Raw genomic sequence first — 18,682 nt, 5'->3', positions numbered from 1 at the left:
ATCACAGAGAAAGTGCTTTATCTTGGTTTAGTTTAATCATACTGTCCATATGACCAGTTAGTGTGGAGTAGCCGCTCTGCAGTAGCCCTTTCAACCTGTTTCCTTCTAGAATCATGTTCTGAGGTTGCTGAGGACATTCAAATACTGCTCCAAGACAGGTGTGATGATCCCTTGGCACTGATTTGGAGTGGCCACAGCTGACCTTACCCTAGTCTGTCAGGACACTTCCTCCTGTTGCATGCCAGACTTACACTCTATAACTGTGATGTTACCCCAGCCACAGATACAAGTGCTGGACTGGACTCCCATGAATAGTGAAACACTGTTAAGGTACAAAGTAGGAAATGGGAGGTTTGCTGTAAAAGTTGTGAAAATTTCCCAGAAAGCTGTGTTGTAGTGTACCAAAGATGGTCTGTTGGTTTGTGAATTTAGAACCAGAGAGCCTACTGCAGCAGAAGAAAGCCATTTTTTTGATATACAGTGTGTGACTGTCGAGATCTTTGTTCACCTGTGACTGTTGTACTTGCTTTTTGCCATATTCAGGTCAGACTTACTGCCTGAAAGGCATTCTATTTTTAGGAAAGCCTCCTGGTCCTTAACAAGGGTACTATGGCTCCCAGTTCTTCTCACCAGAAACAGGGGAATGTGGAGAGCTGCATACATCTCACTTATTTTAATTAGCTTCTTTCATTACTTTCCTTTGGTCTCATTTAAGTTTCTCCTTACATCTTATTTTTTCTGTCTGTCAAAGGTGAGCAGTAAAAATGCTGATAAATAATTCAACAAGAATTCTAGATGACACTTGGGATAGAGATAAATGAAAAACTATAGCAACCAGCATAAGAAAACAAAGTGTGGTTATAAATGTGTTAATTTTGGCTGGTCTCAAAAGAGATGGCAGAGCATGTTCTTGAAGCAGGAGGGGGGGGTGAGGGAGAGAGGAAATACAGGCTCATCTCCCCAGCTGGCATGTGTTAAATGAGAAAGAGAGAAGAAACCCTTTCCCTTTGCTTGTCCCTGTTCTTTTTTTGCCATGGTGTCTTGATTCAAGTGGTGTTTGGTGCTGTGCTTTGGCTATTCCTTTCTTTTCTCTATGGGAGCCCTAACTTCTGGCTGCTGTGAATCCTTGCAATTGTTCACCGTGCAGTGACCTCTGTAAGCCATGGCAGTCTGGCATCCTGTGGCATCTTGCTGCACTTTTAGTGTAGATCCTCTTAGGTAATGAAGGTATAGAAGTATTTTGTTTGGGCTATAAAATAATGAGGGAAGTTGGTGACTCCGAATACCAATAGAGTCTTAATGCTGTCTTGTAGTTCTGCCTATTTGCTAGGTATTTTTTATATCTTTCTATTGGTCTGTCATCATAAGGTGACTCTTTAGTTTATATTTTAATCAGAATTTTTTGTGGTATTTGGAGTTGATATGTTTGGAAATCAAAGAACTTTTGACTCTGCGTTGTAAGTACCAAGGGAAGGAAAACTCTTCTATTTCAGGTACTTATTATGGTAGAAAGCAAAAGCCATGTAAATCATAGAATGTACTGAAGAGCTAATGTGATGCTGCATATCATACTCTGATAAAAGTCTTGAAGCAAGGTCATAAAAGAAATAATTGCAGATTTGTTAGATGTGTAACCTAATTACTTATGAAACATGGTTTTTAACACATTCATTTATTTTCAATCTACTTATGGTCTGATTCTGTTTTATTTTAAATTGGTGATGATTCTGCTATTTATTTATATTTGTATTAGTTGGAGGTTCATTACTTTAATTCTGACTGTGGTTTTCATCTTGAATTCCTTATTTCAGTTAACATTTTTGCTAGATTAACAAATGAAGTGCAAGTAAGGGCACAGACAACCAACCTCAGTCACTGGGACCTGCAGGTGTGATTAGTGACAAAAACAGTTGTGCATTTTATATATGATAGTTCTTGTGATGAAACCACTTAAACATTCAACAGGTAAATGAAACTGTTTCACAGACAGTTTGTCTGAAGGCTTAAGAATCAGGAGGTGGCAATTTTTTTTTTGATAGTGAGTCCCCTGCCTGCTCTTTTTAACAGTGACTGAGCTTCTGTCAAGGGAGGAAAGCTGGTGGAAGTTATGCTTTCCCATATTCAAGAGTGGGAGAACAAAAAGACTATTTCTCACTGAAATAATGCCTTTTCTTTTCCTTGTGAAAAAAGCATGTTTTACTACTCAGATATATAATTTTTGAAAATAATCTTTTTTTCTAAACGTCTAAAATGTTTGCAGCGTGATGTTGCTGTTCTACATTGCTCCAAAGACACAAATTTTCCCAAGTCATAATTAGTGTTTCCCTCTCACTCATTATTTCCCTTTCTCATTATGTGATATGTGCTTGTTTAGAGGAAAACTGCAGTGTTAAATGCAGCACCTTGCACAATGATCTCTTAGTGGTCCAGCTTTTAAAGGGGTTATAAGTCTCTATGAAAATGTGTGATGCTTAAAGAAATTCTTTCTGGAATTCATAATGCAATTTTGAAGTATTAATCAGTTACTTTTATTGTCTGCTTCCCACAAGGGAATCTGCTGCTTCTAACTGTTTATTTTCCTGTCCAGTGTGCTCCTTGGTGCAAGATGAGATAAACTAAGCTGCCTTAACTAAAGAAGTTGCTAGGGTTGTTCAAGGTATTAATAGAGAGTGGATGAGGCGAGGACAGTTTTATAGTCAACTAACTTTTACCCTCCTTGTTTATATTTGTCTCTATATATCTTGGTGTACTGTCAACTCTTTAATCTCATCCTTCCTTCCTTATTCCACTTTTTCTGAGGTTGCTACAGCAGAGGCAATCATTTAGACTGTAAGTCTGTAGTCTAAGATGAGTTCTGACAGTTCTGCAGGACCTTTGCCCAAGGAACAATATCTCCTGAGAGTTTCAGCAGTGTGTTTTTGGGATAGTTAAAACAATTTCAGCAGTGTGGTTTTGGGTCCACGTGGCCTGCTGAGCAGTTTTCTGTTGTGCCATTGCCTGTCTTCGAGAGTGGCCCTTGCTTGGCTTGGCATGACTTGGTGGAATATCTAAAGATGCACAGAGAAATAGAGGAAGAGGAATTTAATATTGGCTTTTTAATGTAAAACACTGAGCAGAGAGCATTTCCTCATATTCTTGCATGTGAATGATTTGTGCCAGTAGTGGGAAGTAGTGTTGAAGGTGCATTGTGAATCCAAGTATACTGAAGTGAGTGCTGTCTGTGTTTAGCACTTGAGCATGTCTTTTTCTCTCCTGTGTTGGGCTTTCTCAGCAAGATTTAGAGTACTAGGTAGCAGCAGTGTATAATACAGTGAAGATAAAAGCTGTCAGATCAAACTCGGTGTGTTGTTTCCTTTTAGCGCAAGATGCCTTAGTGAGATGAGCTGGCAGATGTGAAATTAGCATTCAGCAAAGAACACAAATCCTTTTGTTTCCTTCTCAAAAATCTGACTGGGGGAGTGGGGAATAAGTTGTACTAGTGATTTGTTTAATTTGCTTTTTATGAGAATGAATAGGGGGAAACTGCAGTCCTCCTAGGTTCTGAAGTAACAAAGACACGCTTGTTTTCAAGGAAGAGTGGCTGACACCCTCTCTGCCATGCAGAGCATTGTGGCACTACTACAATGAAGCAGTAAGAATATGATTAACAATATGATAAATGTTGATAAATGTGATTAGGTGTGTGTATCCTTGAACATTTACACTGCTAAGCCTTGCTTAGCATTTTCTATGGTGGAGCTGAGAGGGGATTAATGGGGAGGAGGACTGCTGGAAGTAAACAGGACTTAAGACTAGCAGCATGATTACCTGAATTATGACTCCTGCTTTTCCTTGCCAATAAAAGTAGCATTAAATTAGCATTTCTATTCAGAAAGAGAGTATGTAAAGCTGTAGGACTGGGGTTTACCTTTGAGTTTCTTTCCTCTTTTTAGTGTTCTTTCACTACTGTGAAGTTCAAGTCCATTCTGCTGGAATATTGTGGGGAAGCTTCACTATAGGTTTCGCCCATTTTTCGGGCTGCTATAAGTATCTGCTCTTGATTGCTGGGAGAGGAAGGATATTGTGATAGCCAAGATATTTCAGATCTTAGCCATTGATTAATTTTTTTTTGTTTATATTGAATTGTTGTAGCTGTTCTTGAACTATCTCAGATTCAAGGAAGAAGTTCCAAAGCCTGCAAATTCAAATTTCTCTACTTTGAAAGGAACAAATAAAAGCTTGAAAGTATTTGAGAAACAGTAAGGAGGCTGTGCAATGCTATTTTTTCTGCCATTGTTTTTTATCCAAAATCAATTTTAAGGTTAACTCTGAGTTTTAGTTTCTTATGTGTAAAATGGCATTATTTATTTTGAATACATGGGGAGGAAAGTGTAATCATTGCTGGTAAGGCTAAGGTATGCTCACTTGAATAATCTTCAGAATTTATTGCAACAATTTCTTATTCTAGTGTCATGTATATTTCTTTATTTTCCATACATTGGATGTGTGGCTGTGTTCTAAAATACTTCTTTTTTTTTTCCTTAGTGTTTTTATATTGCTTTCCTGCAATTTCTCTTCTTGGACTTTTCCCTCAAATCAATACCTTCTGCATATATCTTTTGGAACAAATAGATATGTTGCTTTTTGGTGGTTCTGGTAAGTAGCCATCTTTTTGGGCTTACAATCTCAAATTAGAATATATTATTTCATGTTACATAACACAGTACATTTTAAAGCTCAAACAGCTAATACTATTCATCTGACAGTGAGGTGAGTACTTATGAGGCCCATTTGATTAGATTTCTTTTTGCTTTTGAGAAGTTGTATGCAAGTTTTTAAAACTATAGTTGCAAATTATAGTTGATATCAAAGAGCTCTTTCCTGCCATATGTGATGTGAATCTTTCGTATATTTATTAAAAAAGAAAGCCTTTAACTTTCTTTTTCTGTTAACATCTAGAAAAAAAAAGTTTGAGTTTTTCCATGGATAGGCATATTGACAACAAACTTGATGTGTAATAAATTTTTTGTGTTATTTCAGTCAGAGATTAAAGAAGGCCCTTGAGAGATAAAGCATCGAGTTTTTTTTGTTGGTAGTGCTTTTTTTTTTTTGTTTGTTTTTCCTTATAGCTTAAGTAGCTGGGAAGACTGAGATGCATCTACACTGTCATCTTAGTTTGGGTCAGAAATAAAGTTCCTCTTTCTTCCCATTTACCACATGTCTCTATTTCAGCTGCTGCTGGGTTTGTGTCTGCATTGTACAGCATTTCCCGAAGCTTTGTTGTTCTGATTGTCCTCTATGCCTTCTGCTTCAGTGCAGTGAAGGTAAGCCAGAAAAACAGCACTGGAACAATTCAAAATTTCAAGCTGGAAACTGATGTAATCTCGAGAGACTAGCATTGTTTGGTCCTACATTGTCGTTTCTTACCAAAATAAGCTTTGCAAGCCATGCTTCAGTTTGTGCATGTTAGTTACACTGAAATAGACCAAAACTGTAGCAGAAATTCTTAAGTAAACGTGTCTCTAATACCTGTGATTATTTGCCTCTTATATGTATCAGTGTGAAATGATCCACTGAATTTTCTCTGCAAACATAAATTGACTTAAAAAGCTGCAGTCTCTGTCGAGCTGCATAGCCAGGCCAGATTTGCTCATAATTGCCAGTAAGGTTTTGGCTGTTGCTTCATAACAATATGCCTAAGAACTTAAATGCTGAGCAACCAGTGGACCGTCTAAGTAAGTAATGTGTCTGCATCCACAGGGAAATGCAATTTAGGAATTTAATTCTAGCCAGATGACTGGTTTTTGCCACTTTTTTCCCCTAATATCTCACAATTGTTACACTAGGGATGTTGGAGAGTGTGCTTATAATTTGGTGTCTGTGAATTTGTCAAGTCCCTTTCTGAATGTGCTGGTCCTCTCTGAGTCCACAGCTTTGTGCCAGCAAATTCTAGATGTTCACTGTGCTCTGGGCCAAGCACTGCTCTCCTTCATTGGTTTTAAGCTGATCTGCTAATTTCACCAGGTCTTCCTGATGCCTAGTGTTGTGGGATTTGTGGAAAACCTGGTCTGCATTCTTTTTATTTGCTATCTTTACAGTTTTGCAGGCATCAGATATATGCCACTCAGCCATCTCTTTAAACTGGAGACTCCCAGCCTTTCTCATGTCTCCCTGTAAAGCAGCTGCTTTCTCAGAGGTAGCTGAGTTACTCACCCTCCTCTGTGCCTTCCCTTGCTCTGCTGTTAACCTCAGATGTGGAGAGTCAGTTGTGTATGGTGCTCAGGATGCAGGTGTGCCACAGCTTTCTGTGCTGGCATAGGACTGGTTTTCTTACCAGTGATGCCCAGTTTAGGGCAATATTCAATCTAAAGCATTTTTAATTTTTTTTAAATTTATTTTAATGTGTAGTGCCTTTGTCCTCTGCATGGGACACTTAAAAAACAGCAGTGAAATTTTGTCTGCCTTCAAGTCAGCTGTAAAATTCCCAGTGAACACAGCAAGACCAGAACTTTGTATTAGACTTGTAGAAAATGTATCCTATAAAGGGACAACCTTTTGGCAGCATTTCATTGAGAGCTGGATGCTGTCAGTGTCCATGCAGGGATGCAGCAGGATGTGCTGTGGTTGATAGGCTGCCCTTGACATCTTGTGGGCACATGTCAGAGGAAGCTTTGTGGTGGCACATGCACAGCACACACAGGGAACCCAATACGAGGTTCTGCAGCTGCCAAGGTTCTATCATGTCAGCACCTATGCTGGCACTTTATTCAGATGAGAGGAGCACTCAGGTGTTCCTTTAAGGGAATTCTTTTAGGAACATCAGCATTTCTATAGTGGCTTTCAATATTTTTTCTCTTGAAATTTTCAATAGGAGCCTTAAATCAAAGAAGGACAATTATAATGCCTTAATGGTTACCTGATCAGAGCTGGCTGTGTGTTCTTGACCACTCCCAGCAGTAAGGTAAAAGGTGTTTGGCAGCTTGAGTCCTTACAAAATAAATTAGAGCAACTCAGCTGCCGTGTTAAGACACTTGAAATTAAATGTCTTAGAACATGTGGTGTTCTCCCAGGGAATCTCCTGTCACCTGGCTCACCCACTTTGTCAGTTGTGTTGGTTAGAGCTGACCCAGCTGTGTGATGGATGTTACAAAGTTTAACTGCTGCTTGTGCAGCTTCCTGCAAAAGTAGCCAGTCCCCATACTGCTGTTTTCTGGCTGTATTAACAATTCAGAAACTGGCAGCTGGGATGGAGAAGGAGGCTCTTCTTAAGGATGAACAGAAGGAGAAAATGGGTAACTGGGATGAGAAACAATGATAGAAATGAAAGGAGCTACATGGAAGTCAGGAGTTAAACTACTGTTAAACAGGCTAATACCTGGGGAATGACTTTGTTTTTCTTTCTTTTTTTTCTTCTTTTCTTTTTTCTTCCTGAGATTAGCAGATGGTGATTCAGTAGTTGAGGGTAGGGAAGTTGTGTTATGGATACTTCAAAAATGTTTTTTATAAACAGTGGGGGAAAAAGCCACTTAAAATAGTCGACATACTCTTTTCTCAGCATAATACTTTAAATTACAGCATGCAGGTGGCTTTGTAGATAAGCAATCTCCTTGTGGATTAGGCTTCAAACTGCTCAGAAATATGCTTTTAATGCTACCCTGAAGTTGAGTGCTGTGAAAGATTTACAAGATATCTGTTGTAAATTACTAATATTAAGTTCAGACTTTCTGTTCACACAGAAGTTAGAGTTAATTTGAATTTTAATGGCACTGTTCCAGTAAAGGCACTTCTGAGAAGGTTAATTTAAAGCATGTAAAGATGATTCCTCTTGCCTCAGCTCATAATCTCAGTCTACTGGGGTGCTTGAAATTTCATACATTTTTTTCTTCTAGAAGTTATGAAATAAGCACTTGTCTTAAACCTCCTTGTTCTTCAGTCAGGTCCAGATATTTCTATTTTGAGCTGATTTCTGTAATGTTGCAAGAGGATGATTATTTAGTTGATGGAGGAAGAGTAGGAATGGGCTTAATCTGATCCTGAATAGGGCTCACTGTGAAAGGTGGTCTAATATCCCTTTAAGTAACTCAAGATGTTTTGATAAGTAGTGAGCACCAATTTGTGATCTTAATCAAGTGAAGATTTTAACTTTTGGTGTGCTAGAAATTGTAAAGTTTAACTTAAAACTGAGCAAATGCTGTCGTATGTTTCACTGAGGTGTTTGCACAACAGTGGTAACATGTTTTTTTTAAGCTAGAAGTAACATCTCTTCCATGCTTGCACTTCATAGCTGTGGGGTTTTTTTTTTTATTCTTATTTTACTCTGTTCATTTTGATCAGTTTGCCAAAACCAACAGAACAAAATTTTCAATATTTATGGAGGTGAAAAAAAAAAATTACCATAATCAAAATTTTTCAGGGCAGGGAAACATGATAGATTCTATTTGGCAGAGGACTTCTGGGTTGCAAAGCATGTTGTTTTGGCTGAAATGTAGCATCCTCAAATGTCAACTCTATTTATTGGCAGAACATCTTATAGCTCAGCAGGTGTAACTACCAGAGTTCTATTTCCTGAAATAAATTGCAGAGGAGAATGGATCTCGAAGTGATTTTGTGCTATTTACTGGTGAACAATTGCTCACATCAAATGCCCAGCCTGAAGAACATTCCAGTGGTATCAGGCTTGATTCTCTCCTTTCTTAAGTGGTTCTTGTGTTCTAGTTATATTCTTGCAGGGTGAAATAGTCTAACCTGCTTTCTCTGTGTACATTAATTATTCTGAAAGGAAATATATTACTCCTGAAGAAGTTAATTGGAAGAATAATTAATTTACCCTGTTAGTTCCCTTTTTCATTAAAATAAAACCAATTTTTATTTTATAATTAACCTGTGTTCTTAAGTGAGTTTTTCTTGTCCTTTTTTAGAGCATAAGCTATATATACATACCATAGTTTGATTTAATTGTGCTCAGATTTTGAAATTCATTTTGAATAGCAAATTCACAGTGATTAGTTATTTGCTCTAGAACTTCACTTTTAGAAAATTAGGGAGTAGGAATTGTTTTGGGGTATGTCCACAGAACAGTGTAAGTACTCAAGGTACCTTTCAGCACGTGAATATAAGCTCTGAAAACTGAGACTAACAGGCCTGTGCTGAAGTCCTGTGCCTTGTCCAGACTGATTTTGCTGTTGAATTATGTTGTACAAGACCAACGGAGAGCCTGTATGAAAAAGCAGCTGTGGTATAGACTTATCATTTAATATAAGTTTAACTTACCAGTTTAACTTCATAATTCTCATGGATTTTCAGTCAGGTAAGTTGCCTGAGGAAAATTATTATACAGTATTCTCAGTTCATCCTGTGACCTGCAGACAATGTTTGGCACGTCCGACAGGTTCATCTGGCCCTGCCACTCTTTCTGAGTGACCTTGCGGTGCCTTTGCCATCACATGACCAGACATATTCCTCTCTCCTGGCCAAAATGCACATAGCACCTAAAAGAGGATGGACAGATCTGTAGTCTTGTGTGAAATGGGAGGGTGTGGGTTGGGTCAGGTGTCAGGCTGCTGTCATGTCCCGTCACAGACCTTGTTCAGAAGCACATGACATGTTCTGGGGAGTGGCTGCACACTGCTCACCAGGTAGACCTGGGGTGGTTTTTATGTGGTCAATTGTGTGCTTTCACACAACTGAAATAAATGACAGACTGTCACCAGGGCAGGCACAAACTCTTTGCAAGATGATGATACCTGTGTGTGCTGTGTGACTTGGACACTCAAGGAGAAAAAAGAACCTGTTCTTCAGAGGTGACTGGGAAGCAAATGGGTCCCAGCTGCCATGGCCAGGCAATGGCTCCCTTCCTCATAGTGCTCCTGAGCAGCTTTGCCCTTGCTTGATATTGGTGTGGAGGAGCTGTGGGTCTGCTGCTTGTCAGGACCTCCTCTCATGGTGCTACTGCTGGGATGATCAGTTTTCATTTTCCGTAAAGCTGTCACATAAAAAGGAAACCCAAAATTGTTCACAGTAGGAAGTACAGAGTAATGCATCCGAAATTAGAAGAGATAATTTCTTCATAAAAACCATGAGCACAAAATAGCAGGTCTCTGTCTGTGTATTTGAGGCCTTGAGGACTGATGGCCAGGACACTATTTATCACTGCTGTCAGTGAAAGCAGCACGTTGTGAGTGGAGCAGGTTTACAAGTCTGCCCTGGCTGGTGCCGAAGTTGTTCCCTGTGGTGTTGGTGTGAAGTCACATGGAAAGATTTCTGTTGTGCTATCCCAGTGGTGCAAAGGTGACTTGGTTACAGCTTTGAAGTGCTGTAGAGCATCTCCTCATAAACCTTACCCATGACACATTTGTATCATGAGTAATAGGATGCCAGCTGCTTATCCATCCTTGCATACAGCAATACTGCGAACCTGGTTTCAGGCGAGTATGTAGGTAACTGCCTTAGATTCTGAAGTGCAAAAACCTGAGTTTCTCCTGCTTGCTTTGAAATTCCTTTATCTCCCAGACCTCTGTTTAATGATATCATCACACCTTATCCAGTTCTTTCGGGTCCTCGGTGAACTTTCATTTACTTTAGCGAAATAAAAAGCTCTAAATCCTAAGCATGGTTTTATCAGCTCTTTTGTTCATTCCTTGGATTCCTACATCCAATAGCAGCAATTTTGCAGTTTACTACTTTTTTTTAAGCTCCTGGGTGACTGAGCTTAGTTTAACATTACCTGAGTTCACTTCAGCCAGGCTTTATTTTTCATCTCATCTTCAATCTCGTAATCTTGAACAGAAATTGGCAGCTCTAATAGCTACCTTAGCTTTGATATACGAAAGGGTTTCGTCTTTTTCCAGGAGGAGGTGTTTTTATTTTTCAGATATTACATCCATCAGATTGGAGACATGGGAATTTCTGTGCCATCTTTTTCACTTGACTAGAATTTCATGATGTACTGATTTTTGTCTCCTGCTCCATCTGTTTTGTGGTCTGTGCCCAAATATTTAAGAAATGCTTTTTAAAAAAGTCAGGTATGCCCTGTTACTTTTTTTTACAAATATTTGGTCTGGAATTTAGCCATCCTGATATCAGTCTTTAGCATTCCAGTGTTCCAGGGTTTTGCCATGGGGCAGAAGAGCGCATCCCTGAATGTTTCTGGAATCAGTCAATCCTTGTCTTCTGCCTTCTGTTCATATCAGTTAGTTTGGATTTGAAATGTATCCAGAACCAGTTAAGTACTTGTCATATGGATATTTTCTTTTTTTTTCTTCTTCTTTTCTTTTTTTTTCCTTTTGTATGGAAGTTGCAGTTTGTCTTGATCAGCCTGGAAAAAAAATAGTCAGATTTTTGGACTTCAGTCAGAAAAATGAAACTGATGTGAATGTATTCATATGTGGCACACCAGCTTTTTCCAGCTCTGTGTAAATGTATATTTTTGAAATAAAAGTTCATACCTGAAGAAAGTACTTTCTGGTGGCTTATTTATTGCTTCAGTGGACAATTACTAAAAATCCTGTGTGGATTTTAAACTCAGCTCACATTGATGTAGTTTGGTTTGTTAAATGAGTTTGAAATTCATTAATCAGAATAACCATGCTCCTTGCTTCCCATCTTCAGTGATGCAATCTTCATTTGTGTACTAATAGTTTTGAAATATTTGTCTTAGGCGTTCATGGTGGGAAAGAGTTGCAAGAATACATCTCCTTCAATCTGCTAAGATTGCCCAAATAAATTTCTAGACAGCAATGAATGGGCTGGTGTGTATAGACAGAATTCCTGTACATGTAAGTGACTGAAAATAGAAGTATAATATTATTGGACAGCTTTATTTCTGCTGCATAGAATACTTTCAGTCCTTTTGGAGGTTTTGGAGGCTTTTTTTTTTTTTTTTCTAATTTAGAAACCCCTGAGGTTCAAGCAAGAGCTGTTAGGGGTGTTAATTCTGGAGAGTATTCCTAGATACCATGCCTTTCAGTAAGTGAAGTTTGCAGCCATAGTCAAGTCTTGCACTGTAGACATAACTTCAGTAGTTATGGTCTTAGTTTTCTGTGTATAATAACTTATTTTCCAGATAGAAAAAGAAATTATGCCTGTAGAATCCGACGTGGCCCAGGCTTGCTCTCACTGTCTGTCACTGTACAGGAATGTAGAAATCTGCACTATTTCTTTAGGACAAACTCAGCATTATGTGAAAATATGAATATCCATGCTTCCTGCCTGAAGCTGCTGCTCATCTTGCTTTTAGCCAAGGCATTCCAGTCACAGACTGGGCTCTGTTGTGTAAGATGCTGTGTGTGGACACACATGGACACCCCTGCATCAGTCCAGTCTGTATGGATTTTAAATTTCAGCAATGAAAATACAGTCCAAGATAGCAGCAATTGCAGAGAAAGAGGGCCAATGTTACTTGGAGTGGGCAGTGATACCTGTATTCTGGTAACTTATCACATGTCATGTTTTTGGAGATCATCTGGGAAAGTAATGCTTTGTTTTCCTTGGATGATGGGAAGATAAGGCTGGTGGGCATCTCTTCCTAGAACTTGTCTTAATTCTGTGTAACATGAGGCTCAGTAATTTACATCTTTTGGTTGTTAGTGTTTACTGGAAAGGAATATCCATGGTAATATGGTGTTAAGCTTATAGTTAGCCTTGTAGAGAACAAGTTCTTACTGTTTTCCCATATTTTGGGAGGTGAAGAGGGTTCCCTTTTACGCTCTCTTTCAGAAAGTCGGTGTTTTAGATCTTCAGAAATAGGGTGATGGTATTTATTTCCATCTTTACCATCGCACATGGGGAATGGTTGACCCTTCCCACTTATTGCTTGATATGTGAGCAATGGCACAGATCCATGATGAGGCAGCAGTGTGGGGTAATGATTGAATTGCACAAGTGGCTACGTGACTTTTAATGGTCCATTCCAACCCAAGCCTAGCTAATTGCTGGGTATAAGGGAGTTGCACAATATGACCACAAAACATGCCTTTAATTGCAAGATTTTTTCACAGTAATAAACTTTGATATGAAAAAAGTTCTCTGACTCTGTAAATAGTGATGAAAACATGAGAGTGGAAAACCAGGTGTGTGAAGACCAGCTGGAGTTTGTCTCTGTGTTTAAAAACCCAGCCACTATGCCAATGCCTCCACCTTCAGTGACGCTGTCACTGCAACAATCTGCAAAGTCACTGTTGAGTTGAGAGGAATACTCTGAAATAAAAAAAAAAAAAACAACAGAAAAAGTAACAAGAATTTCTACTTAGCATACTTGGTTCAGAGCATTTTTTGTCTCTGTAGTAGAACATTTGATTTATTTGAGGATATCTTTGAAAGATAAGTGTTACATGCTGGTTTTTTAGGAGAAGAAAGAAGTAAAAAGGGTAAATAATGTAGGACAGAAAACTGCTAGCACTACTTTTTAAAAATGCATTTGCCTTCCCACCTCTAGCAGTGCCAAAAGGCTCATAAATTAAAAGACACCTTTATCTCCCCTTCTAGTGGATTTTTTTGGGATTAGGCAATTCTGTGGTTGGAATGGAACACCCCGCTCCCACCACTGGTCTGTTGTAACTCATGGCTTTCATCCTTAACCCTGTAAGTCTGTTTCACTTGTTTTAAAAATGACCATGTGAGTGTCTGCATCGAAGCCAAAACCCGATATGAAAGGGCTACGTGTCACCTCAACCCCATGAGATAAACTAGGAAGTGAAAGTCCCTGTCTCATATGACAGATAATACCAGCTTCCAAGAGTAAATCCTGTCAGTCCTGTTTTCCCACTGAGAAGAATCATTGTTCAATTATCAACTATATCATTTGTTTTTCATTTTTTTTAAATTTAAAGCTACCAGGCATCATTTGTGGGGGAGGAAAATGACAAAATGGAAGAGGGTACGTCACACTGACACTGGAGAAATGATACCTTTGTTCATTCTCATCTTTTTTACAACATTGTGTAGCATTTTTCAGGAAAATCTTGTTCTCTAGGCACATAGTGAATATTGATGCCTGACCTACCTGCTTTCCTGTCTCCCTGATGTCTGAGTTTTGAGGGGACAATGACAGTTTGAAAATGGAGCACAGACCAAACAAATGCAGAAGCTATGTGTAATATGCAGAAAATATGGAAATATAATTCCCAAGACATTAATGTGGGGATTTTCACCTGTGTGCAGCTTTATAGTAGAAAGATGGTGGAATGATTTTTCAAACTGGCTTCTGATAAATTTCAGTCTCAGGAATATTGCTCAACTCTTGATAGTATTTTGCTTTCAAAAGAAGTTGCAGAGCAAAGGGGCAGTCATGCACTAGAAGCTGCTGGGAGGGTCTGTACACAGTTGTGTTGCCCTGAAAATGCAGAGGATATTTGAATAGGCTGTGATTCAGCCATTTTCTTCAGTGTTTTAAAGAATATGAATTGAACATGGCAGGAGACTAAGCACGGGAAAAGCTAACTGAAAATAAATTTGACCCCAAAACTGAGAACAGTGAAATGAAGAGTAGGATTGTATGATAAAGTTTAACTTGTCATATTAATGGTGCTGGATTCTTTGAGTGATAGCATGTGAATCTCTCTGTTTGTAATTACTATTTTGTGTAGGATTGTTTGATAGAACCAGGCTCTTCTGTCTTTTATCTTTGTGATTTTCAGTAGTATGATGAGGGGAAGATGATTCTTGGAATTAAAATTTCACTTCTTTGGTACTACTCTTAGGATAACAAGGAATTTCAGAGTTAAATTGCGGATGTCCATGATGCAATGGGTTAGATGTTTGACATTTAAAATTAGTTTGTCTTAGGTATTCATTGCACCTGAAAGAAATAGAGTGTTTCCTAACATGCTGAGAAAGCATGCAAATAACTGAGTAAAATAAGGCTAATAAACCTACGTCCTCCTTTGAAAATATTGCTGCTGTACTAACTTTAAAGTTTTTAAAGCAAGAGATAACCATGCAGAAGGAGTCTTGTTCGCACTAGCCTGAAGTTTCATATATCCTGCAAGCATTGCTTCTCAAAACCTGTTCAGAAAGTGCTCTGATGCCAGGATCTAGTGAGTTCACATTTGGTTGATCAGGTAGAAGTTATGTGGAGGCAAGGAATACAATTAGTAAGTGAAATGGCTGTGGATTTGTTCCAAGTTTCTTCGTCCTTCGCAGACGAAACTTGCATTCTTCACAAATAGGACTCACAAGTATGTCTTAGGATCCCTAATTTGTACCTGAGGATGTCACAGATAATATTGATAAGTGTTCCTTAAGCTTTATATTTTTTCTCTTACTCTTTCTAGCCAGTTTTAGCTGTTAAGAGTCACCTGGAGAGAGTTTCTCATCTCAGTTATATCCAGAGTGTGCTGGCAGGTGTGCCAATTGTCTGTCTCTTGTTTCCCTCCTCGGGGATGGCACAAAGAGTGGCAAGTGCTCTCCCTCTCTGCTGTGTTAGCATCCTGGCAGGGCCTGGGTGGAATGCACAAGGCAGCAGAAAGATGTCTGAAAGAAACCCCAATGCCTGATCTAGGTGATATTGTCATTTGTTCCGTGCAGCCTGGCTACAGGTCAAGGAACAGGGTATCAATTTAGAAAGTAGAGAAATGCACTACAGTTGATTTCACTCAGCTCTCATTTTAATGAGAATTTTCCTCTAATGTTTCATTGAAGAGGAAAGAAAACCTGCCTTTCATGTGGATTCCTAGCTAATTGCTGGGTATAAGGGAGTTGCACAATATGACCACAAAACATGCCTTTAATTGCAAGATTTTTTCACAGTAATAAACTTTGATATGAAAAAGGATTTTCAGTCTGTGGTAGATGGTGTACAAATGTAGATGTTGTGCATGTAACATTGCATATATGATGTATGGCTTAACCTACTTATTTTGGCTTTTTAAGTTCTGCATTACTAACTTTGCTTTCTGTCATCCTCTCAGGAGCCCTGGGATGCACAGCACATTCCAGCACTGTTCTCTGCTTTCTGTGGTCTGCTAGTTGCACTTTCTTATCACCTCAGCAGACAAAGCAGCGACCCATCTGTGCTGATGTAAGTTGCCTGTAGATGTTTTTTTGCTGATTATTCTTTACAGCACACAGCCAGAGTAATGCCTGGGTTTCAGAACCACAGGGGTTGCTTCCTGAAAGTGCTGTGGCGATGTGAAATTCCTCACCATGTCTGCATGGTTGGTATCCGTCCTGTATATGAATGAAGTGCTGCAGTCAGATCACCAGCAGGGCTGGTGTTCTTTAAGCAGCACTATCCAAAACCTCTGAAGCAGACTTTTCCCCTCTAGGAGGTTGTGTGCTTGCCAGGTTGGAGGACAGTGATTTAGGTGAGGGGAGTTCAGGCGACTGGAGCTGCAGAATGTGCATTGGTTAGCACTGGGACCAGGAGAAGGAACATGTAAATGTGCTGGGAAGGTGGCTCAATTCCAGCTCTTGCTGAGGATTGCTTCAGTAGGCTGTGCCTCTCAGTTTGAGGTTCCATCCTTCCTTCTGTTCTCTGACACAGTCTGCTAGAGGTAACTGAGGAGAGGAAGTGTATGCTAAGAACTGACACTGCAAACAAGGGAGCTTAAGGGGAGAAGTCCCAACATTGTGATCTGCGTGTTGAGGTGATGTGTGAGAGAGACACAATGTGAATTTCCCAGTGAGGAAACTGATATATGGCTGTTATAGGAGCTGTGGGGGTCAGCAAGCAGCTGCGCAATTACATCTGTGGCTGTGGGGCTAAGCAAGCAAGTGGGTTTTGTGCTGCTAGTATCACCGTGCCATTTGGAAGTCTGCTTCACAGACAGCTCAGTTTTGTCCTAGGAGAGTGCAGAGGGCCTGTGGGAAGTTCTCTCACAGAGAATTCTCTCCTTTGATTCATAAGGTGAGGCTCAAGGCTCATTATGCACACTTCTGCAATGCAGAAGAGAGAAGGGGGAAGTGGAGAGCTTTTTAGGCTGTTCAGAATTCTGTTTTAATAGAGAAACTTGGAAGAAGCAGAACAACACTGATGAGGAAGGAAAAGATATTGAGGACTAGTAAGAAATTATCATCCCAGTAAATCTTCTAGAAGAGTCAAGAAATCTTTTATTGTCCAAAAAATTCAGGGAATCTGACATTTATGCAGGTTGCTAGGCTCTGATGTGGCAAAGCAGCAAGAACTGCTTGCATGTCTTGCCATGAACTTTAGCCACAGCCTACTGAGTGAGACACGGGTGTCAGGCAGATCTTGATCAAGATTTCTATGGATGGTGTGTAGTTTTTTGGTCATTACAGTATGGAAATTATGTATGGAAGGAAGTAAAGCAATGTATTAGGGAGAGTTCTTAGCCTTGGAATAAAATATACACAGGTAAATTGCAGATCAGCATGAAATTGTGAGTTCTTTCAATTTTGAAGTAATTTAAATGTATCTTTTTCTCCCACTTCCAGAAAGGACACACCAATTCATGAACCTCTTTAATAAAACAGAAACTTTTCTTCCTTGGAACTTTAGTTTTAAGGAAGTAATTTTAAACTACTAAATGCATTTTAATTTGTAAATCTAGCTAGCAATTTCTTAACATTTACAATGAAACCTTCAGCAACTGAAATGGTTCCTAAAAATCTAAAAATTAAAAATACCTGTACAACAGCATCAAATGTTTATTGTGTAATTGTAAAAATGCATCATCCTTAAAAAAAAAGATCGAAGATTTTTTTTCTAAACAGCTCTGAACTTCTTATAAATTAGTTAAGGAGATCAGAAAAAGTATTTAAGGTATGGCCTATGGCATAAAATTCAAGATGGATGAGGAGGTAGCACATAAATCTCAGAGAGAATTAATATACAGTTTCTACAGAATTGGCTTCCTTAGCCATTTTAACATGACTCTAAAGTGCTCTCATATTGGTTTCAGCTTAGCTGAAACAGAACTTAGAGTAGTAAATGCAGCAGTACTCTCTCTGCTCATTCCTCTAAATGACTGAGTTACATTGGTTGGGCTGCTGAGACTCCTTAGGATTCTGATGAGGAATTTCTGCCCTGATCACAGGTAGAGCTGGTTTGTGTCAATCTCCAGCTAAACAGACATAGGAATGCCAATGTACATGTAGAAGGAAATCTAAGGCTGTTGTTCCTCCTCTGTCCTTCAGGAATATTTGTATCTGTTTCACGTGTTCCGAAGTATCCTAACTAGGAGTTTTTTTTAAAACAGGTCCCTTATTCAGTGTAAATACGTCCCTCACTATCTACGCCAGCGATTTGAAGATTCATCAGAAGATCCACTCCCAGAAAAAATGAGAGAATCAGTGGTAAGGCTTTTTCTTTCATTCAATTTCTTTTCAAAGCTCTCTCATCCATTTTGCCCACTGAGGAACCTCGTAAATATTGTTATTTAGTAATTTAAATAGCTACTAAGAGCACAGAGGGATGGTCTTTACGGTAAGGCCAGCAGTAAGAAGGGGATACATGCCCTTTTCCTTTCTGAAAGGCTCCTTTGAAGGTCTCTGCCACATAGACTTTTTAATATAGTCCATGGGAAGTGCACTCTTAGAGCTTGGGGAGTGGTGCATCTCTCATCCTTGTACACAGAGAACTAATGCAGGTTCTGTGCACAGAGTTGCAGCCTGGGAATCTGGTGTGTCCAAGGTAGCATGGATTGTTCAACGAGCACTCAGAAAGGTGAGCAGTCCTGCCAACTCTCTGTGCACTGCAGAGGAGCAGGATTTGGTCCACAGAACTACACATGTTTAAAGCAGCCCA

The 18,682-nt window shown here is 39.2% G+C and overlaps 1 protein-coding gene across 1 annotated transcript in view; it reads left to right on the top strand.

The window, feature by feature from the left end:
- Window positions 1-18,682, top strand: part of PCNX2 (pecanex 2) — a 151,410-nt gene that overhangs the window by 46,837 nt on the left and 85,891 nt on the right. Inside the window, exons 14-17 of the mRNA XM_050972315.1 lie at window positions 4,525-4,635; window positions 5,212-5,303; window positions 15,885-15,994; window positions 18,135-18,231. Coding sequence (XP_050828272.1) covers window positions 4,525-4,635; window positions 5,212-5,303; window positions 15,885-15,994; window positions 18,135-18,231 — 410 coding nt within the window. The remainder of the gene's footprint in view (window positions 1-4,524; window positions 4,636-5,211; window positions 5,304-15,884; window positions 15,995-18,134; window positions 18,232-18,682) is intronic.

Source organism: Serinus canaria, chromosome 3 (genome assembly GCF_022539315.1).
Source record: "Serinus canaria isolate serCan28SL12 chromosome 3, serCan2020, whole genome shotgun sequence".
NCBI classification, from domain to species: Eukaryota; Metazoa; Chordata; class Aves; order Passeriformes; family Fringillidae; genus Serinus; species Serinus canaria.
This window is presented reverse-complemented; position numbering and strand designations above follow the sequence as displayed.